Raw genomic sequence first — 6,827 nt, 5'->3', positions numbered from 1 at the left:
GACAGTTTTAGGTTTTAAAATTAAATTAGAAGGATATAAGATAGATATGATTTCTAAAAGTATTACAAATGATTGCTTTTTTTTGGAATGTTTCTAATGAAGTTTTAGTAAGAATTGAGGGAGCCAGTTATGTCAGTAATAAAGAGAAACATAACAATTATCTTTGGTTCCATCCTTATGTGGCAAAGAAGCGTTTTATAAATCTTTATTCCACTGGGAAGTTTTTAAAATAGGATAATGTTTTTGATGAAATTGTTTTTAAATATTGTATTTGATAATTAATTAATGTTGGTGGGGAAATATTTATTATATATTTTTTCACACAGTGCGATGATAGTTTGTAGACATGTGTGATGATGTGATGTCATAAATTTTACTTTACTTTACTATTTCTCACATACACACATACTTTACTGGGCGGCGCTCAGCCTGTCATTCCGCCGAATCTCTATTATGTTTATGAACATAATAGCCTGGGGTCCCCCAGGTAAACACATACTATGATACAATGCTAGTACTAAACAACAAACAAATACTTTTGCTATTAGCTCCAACTTTTTACGCTTTGATAGAGTCGCTGCAAACAACTGTTCCAAACAATTTAACTTGAATAGAGATCTAATTCATCGATTAATTATTGATTGTTGATATAACTACTATGTATTATATTAGCAACCTGGGTATTACATGCTCGTATAGTTGGTCACTTATAACAAAAAATGCCACCTTGCTCGAATATTAAGCTATACGCTATGGAAATTAAAAATAAACTACTTCTTTTAACAAAGGGACTTATAATAATAATAATAATAACGCTTTATTTGTATACCGCTTAGGCCGTATAAGCGACCAAAGTCCAAAAAATGGAGTTGATACTGGCCAACAAAGCGGTGCAGATAAATTTACCTTAGTAGTCCCTTTTCTAATCAAAAATTCAAATTTATAAATTGTAGATTGATCTTAAAGTCCTGCGTCCATGACTACTGAATCACCAAAAATACTGTTCGCACATACAGGATAGGCTTGATGAAATAGATGGGTCTTGAGAGCCTTCTTGAAAACATCCAGTCGAGAGATGGAGCGTAGTGAGTAGGGAAGTGTATTCCAGATTTTAGGAGCAGTGTGAGAGAAAGCACCAGCTGTAGCCCTCAGCCGTGATAAAGGAGGGCGTTCCAGTAGGAAGAAGTCATGGTCCATTCTGACATGATGTTTACTAGTGTCCCTAATTTTGACCATTGTCCTTAGATATTCAGGAGCACAATCGTTTAGGCACTTGAAAACCAGTAACGCTATCTTGGAGTATAAACGACCAAGTTTGCATAAATGCCTATCCAACCAAGAATTCAGGAGGCAAGGGTGGGTGCGTAAACTTTACTTGTTGTTTTCTTGAAATTGTTGTTTTCTTGAAGGGGTTCAGGGCAATGTTACAACACGCCCTTTCGAAAATTTTTGAGAAAACTTTACATAAAATTTAGTGCTAGAAACCGCTTTGAATTTCAAACTAGATAATGCTGTGGGTGGATCCAGCAAGACCATTTTTAACCTTTTTCCAAGCATTTTAGTGCACCTTGGGTTGCTTTTAAAGATAGACTTATTTCTATCACCACGATTAATATATGGTAGTATATAAATAATGCATCTGAAATTAACCTCACAATATTCCCTTAGCTAGGTTCAGTGTCAGACTTCAAGTTAACAGCTTAAAGGACAAGTTAGATTCCCTTTAGAGCACGTGTTCTTGTGTAACTAAAGTAACCCTGTTGCTATAGTGATACACACACGTGTAAAACAGTGCTTCATCATTTGACAAGCTGGAACCCATCCACAAGTTAATTGAGGTATACTTAATTGAACTAATTAATTAACAAATAGATAAAGCAATACAATCAAACTCCATACGTCATGCCAACTATGGTTAATGTTAATATAAGGGAATACTTTTACAATCATTTCGAATGCTTTGCTTGCAAAGATCTGTATTCATTATCAACATTGGGAGGTTTTCATTTAATGTTATATGGATTTCTTATCAACATTGTTTTAATTTTAATTTCAAACAACTCATTATATAGTTGTTTGAAGAAACTCGTTTCTTCAAACAAATATTTTGAACTGTGACAAGTCATAATTTATAACACTACATAACGTCGCGATGCATCGGTTGTGTATTGTGAAATTAATCAAGATGGAGTTGCAAATGTGTACTCCTGTTGAAGTTTTGAATGTGTTAGTGTTCAAATGTTGAAGTACAACTGTTGAAGTTTTTAATGTGTTAGTGTTCAGGGAGGGCTCCTGCCCAATTTGACTGACATGGATACAGCTTTAGAAACTGACAGACTCTGGGAGGATCGAGATGTCAGATTTGATGTGCCCTTGAGGTATGTATGATGATATATGTTTTCCTATGACTCTGCATGTTCCTGTATGTATTTGGAATGCTCACTAAATTATTGTTTTCCAATGAAGTTCTATCTTAAAGAGTTCAGTCTTATCATAGCCTGGTGGACGGTGGTTGCACAATGCACATCACATAGTAATTTCTCCCACTTAGTCAGATGAAGATGCGACCCGGTGAACGTCTTATTGACCACTTGGATAGTATAGAAGATACAAAAGGAAACAACGGGGAGAGAGGACGACTCATGGTCACCAACTTACGGATTATCTGGCACTCTAAGACATTACCTCGCATAAACCTATGTATGAACTTATGATGGCTTCAATTCATTATTTTATGGGTCGTTTATAACTTTATTTGATATCAATAACAGTATTTTAATTGAATCGGTGGTTGTGTTAATAATTATCTTTGAACTGTTTTAAAAAACTTTATACTTTAAATATTTATTTATTTTTACTGTAATTTTTACTGTTCAGCTGTTGGATTCAACTCTGTGATCAACATATCAACACGCTCGGCAGAGTCCAAACTCCGTGGTTCAACAGAAGCACTTTACATACTTACTCGGTGCAACAACACCAGATTTGAGTTTATCTTTACTAACTTAGTTCCTGATACTCCTCGACTCTTCACTTCCGTTCTGGCTGTGCAAAGGTGATTTCAATTATCATTTATTATGTCTTTATGTGGAATGGAGTGATATTTATATCCAATCTGATTGCAGATCACTTACAAGTTTTAAAACAAGGGCTCACTACTTTTCATCAACCATTGGGTTATTGATGGTTGGATTATATCCGGTTGGAAGAGACAAGGACAAATGAAACAGGAAGTTAGGAATTTAGGCAAATTTTCGGCGTCAACGCCATCTTCAGGCTCAAATTATTTGTTATATAGTAGTGTTGAAAGTATTAAAACTCATTGGGTTATTATTTCACTACAATGTTTATATAAGGTCAGCTAATTTCAAATTCAATACCCAGAGCGTACGAGACTACTAAGATGTACAGAGATTTGAAGTTGAGAGGAGCTCTGATTGCAAATAAGACATTAAGGCTTCTTCCTTTAGAAGAAGTCTATGATAAGGTGAGAAATCTGACTTATATTCTGTTCGATGATCTCGAAACTTTAAATCAATTTATTAATTTGAATTATTATGGTGGTTATGGACTCGTCCACTAACCATTTATTTATATGCTGTTGCAGGTAAATGGAGTGTGGAATTTATCTTCTGATCAAGGAAACTTGGGAACCTTCTACATCACTAATGTTAGACTAGTTTGGCATGCAGAAATAAATGAGACTTTCAATGTAAGTTGGATTCTTTCAAAATTAAAGAATGAGATTTCAAAGATTAGGTTGATTTGAGAATTGTACAGAGATTGCATCCAGAAATTCAATGATGATTCCTAATACATCACACGACTTTTATTGCAGGTCAGTATACCCTACATACAAATGAGAGCTGTTAAAATCAGAGACAGCAAGTTTGGTACAGCTCTTGTAGTCGAGAGTCTGAAAAATGTAAGTTATTTTGAATGAATTTAATTTTAAACTCTTAATTGCACTCATTAATTGGTCATGAGGTCTGATCATCATCTTCTTACAGCGTTCGATGTCTGTGTGAAGGTAAAATGGTGATATTATCCTCTGGATCAGGCAGAGGTCGAGTGTTATCGGGATTATTTCTTTAGTAGTGGAACAGCAATACTAAGGTAATGGGACTACTGCGGACCCTCTACCGGCCAAACCTTGTTAACAAAGCCGCAGTCAAGGTTCGGTGAACAGTAGTTAAAAGCGCTTAAGGGACATAAGTCAAATTGGTAGAGCAACATCACGCTGCAACTAAATTATTCGAGATTCTTCTCGAATAATTTTCAAGACTTGATGTTAACTTATTATCGGGGCAATTCCACGGTAAGGTTCCACTTGGTGAAAATGAAAAATGTTAAGATAGGCACCTAATTTTGGTTAAAATATGTTCATTAGACTCTTAACCTTACAGGTCAACAAAAGTTTTTTGTTTCATATTGCATTAACTTTTGATTTTTCTCATTCAAAGGAACACTACTCGGAAATGAAAAAAATCATTCAAATTTTCAAAGGGCCATAGTTTGGGTATGCAGGAATATTTCTCTATGAAATTCCATACACTTAAGCATAGGCATAAGAATGAGAGCCATGCAAAGTTTCAAAACCGTTACTCAAATAATTTTTCTAAAAAATTTCCACAAAGATGGTGTCGCGTCCGTCACAAAATTAAGCAAAAAAGTTTTTTCAGAGCCACATAGTGCTATTTATATTCAAAAAACCACTGTAACCTATCTCTTCTGAAGGTAAGGGAGTACCGTAGAAATTATCAGGCTTGTATCTTTTAAGAAAAATTTTTGGAAGGGGGGTCCCAACTTGTCGCGTCCGACACATTTTTTTGAAAATGCTCCAAAAAATCTTTTAACAGACTTTAAATGCATTTTTGTTAAAGCTGAGACCGTTCTTAACAAAACGATGTTGTCAAATCGAAAATTGGACAGAAAATGACTGAGTTATGTATAATTTTGTATATGCCCATATATGGGCGTACGGCTCACTTTTAGCCATTTTTATCCATATTTCCATTATTTTGACTAAAACCAAGACAAATTGAAGTCAAATAAGGTTTGACTATGTTGACTAGACTATCAAATAACATCATATGCAATTCAATAATTAAATTTACTGAGTTTTGCCATTTTATTTGCCTTAACCTTTTTCAGGGGTAAAAGGCACAAAAAATGGACTTTACCCTATTTTCGCATATTTTTGAAGTAAAAATTCAATATCTTCCACATTTTAAACACTAAAGTAATGAAACTTTTGGGAGATGGTCTCAACAGTGTGATGTGTTGAACAGAGATGAATGTTTTACCAGAGTTATAAATTTGTTCAAGTAGAGAAATAATTGCTGCCCCTAGAGTGATACCCTCGCGTATGCCCAAAATGGACGATTTTGGCTATTGCAGACCTCGTGGAAGTACTAGCGGCCTAAAAATTGGCATAAATATAGAATGAAGGTCACTGAACAAGATAAAAGTGTCAAATAGAAGATTTGGAGAAATTGAAAAAAAAAACGTGTGTCCGTCACAGTCACGTCCGTCACAATTTGAAAATGGCGCCACGCAAACAAAAACTGAGCAATCTCCAAAAAAATGGTATCTCAGAAATCCCTAAACCTTTTTCTATCACTGCATGTCCAAATTAGAGATAATAGATAACGTTTTGAGATAGATTTGGGTACCTTCTGAGTAGACACCCAAAAAAAGTGTCATATTTAAGTCGCGTCCGTCACAGGGGTGCTATCTCAGAAAGTAATAATGGTAGGGGTCTGAAATTTTCACACAACCTATAGAAAGGTTAAATGTGGACTAATAAATAGTTTAAGCTGATAAAGAAGCAACATCCTGAGCACAACATTCGTTTGAACTTTAAAAAATGGCATAATCGTGGTGTCCGTCACGGTGGAATTGCCCATCGGAGAAAAAGACGATTTATAAAGGAGCAACCTAACATTCTACCTACTCCTCATTTCTTAAGACGTCCACTACATGATGTTGCTCTACCAATTTGACTTATGTCCCTTAAGCGCTTTTAACTACCGTTCACCGAACCTTGACTGCGGCTTTGTTAACAAGGTTTGGCCAGTAGAGGGTCCGCAGTAGTCCCATTACCTTAGTATTGCTGTTCACTAATTGGTCATTGAAAAAAATTTAGTCAAAACATTGAAATTTGGGTCGAGGAAAGCTGATTATATCTGAAACCCATTTATTCCCCAACTTTTGGTCAAATGGGCCAAACACTACCCGCAACGACCCGTGTAACACCACACGTAACACCACACGTAACACCACGTGAGTATCTCACCCTCTAATAATCCCAGGCAGGAGGATACGTTTTAGGGTTCAGGATAGACCCTGTTGAGAAGTTGAACGAAGTAATGAAAGAGATACACAGCTTGTACAGAGTGTACAGTGCTAACCCTGTTTTTGGAGTTCAGTACCAAATCGAGGAGCGGGTAAGAAACAGTTAAATTGAACAGGGTTTTCAGGGAAAGGAAATAACTCTGGTAATTAACGTTTCCATTTTCGTTGGCTTGGCTACTTGTTGGCGCAGTTGGTTAGTAATATGCTATTCGTTCTGTCCATGGGCACTGAGGTAGTGTTCGAATCACAACAAGTTGGTGATTAGTGTAACAATAATCAAACCATTACTCATTTTTATTGATTATTATTATTGTATTGTTAAGATTACTTAATTAATTTATTGATCTTAGTTGGAGCCGATAGATCAGCTGACTATACAATACGAAGAAGATGATATTGAGATAACTAACGATAACCCGTCTAGTGATGCGTTTGTGGTGAGTAGATAAGAGTGACATTTATATCATTTA

General features: G+C 35.5%; 1 protein-coding gene across 2 annotated transcripts; it reads left to right on the top strand.

Moving 5' to 3' along the window:
* The first annotated feature begins 1,672 nt into the window (after nt 1–1,672).
* On the top strand, nt 1,673–6,806 carry LOC134825824 (Bardet-Biedl syndrome 5 protein homolog). Of its 2 annotated transcripts, none has more exons than XM_063838024.1 (9): nt 1,673–1,838; nt 2,284–2,378; nt 2,552–2,700; nt 2,878–3,055; nt 3,385–3,487; nt 3,608–3,712; nt 3,839–3,925; nt 6,315–6,449; nt 6,708–6,806. In XM_063838024.1, the coding sequence occupies exons 2-9, from the start codon at nt 2,311–2,313 to the stop codon at nt 6,804–6,806; spliced, it is 924 nt and encodes a 307-aa protein (XP_063694094.1). In that variant the 5' UTR covers nt 1,673–1,838; nt 2,284–2,310. The 2 variants fall into 2 exon arrangements, with proteins under 2 accessions (XP_063694094.1, XP_063694093.1); XM_063838023.1 differs by having other exon boundaries at nt 2,277–2,378.
* Nucleotides 6,807–6,827: the final 21 nt, after the last annotated feature.

This window comes from Bolinopsis microptera, unplaced genomic scaffold (assembly GCF_026151205.1).
Source record: "Bolinopsis microptera isolate Bmic1 unplaced genomic scaffold, MBARI_Bmic_1.0 sca124, whole genome shotgun sequence".
NCBI lineage: Eukaryota > Metazoa > Ctenophora > Tentaculata > Lobata > Bolinopsidae > Bolinopsis > Bolinopsis microptera.
Note: the sequence above shows the minus strand (reverse complement) of the source record. Positions and strands in the feature narration are given on the sequence as shown.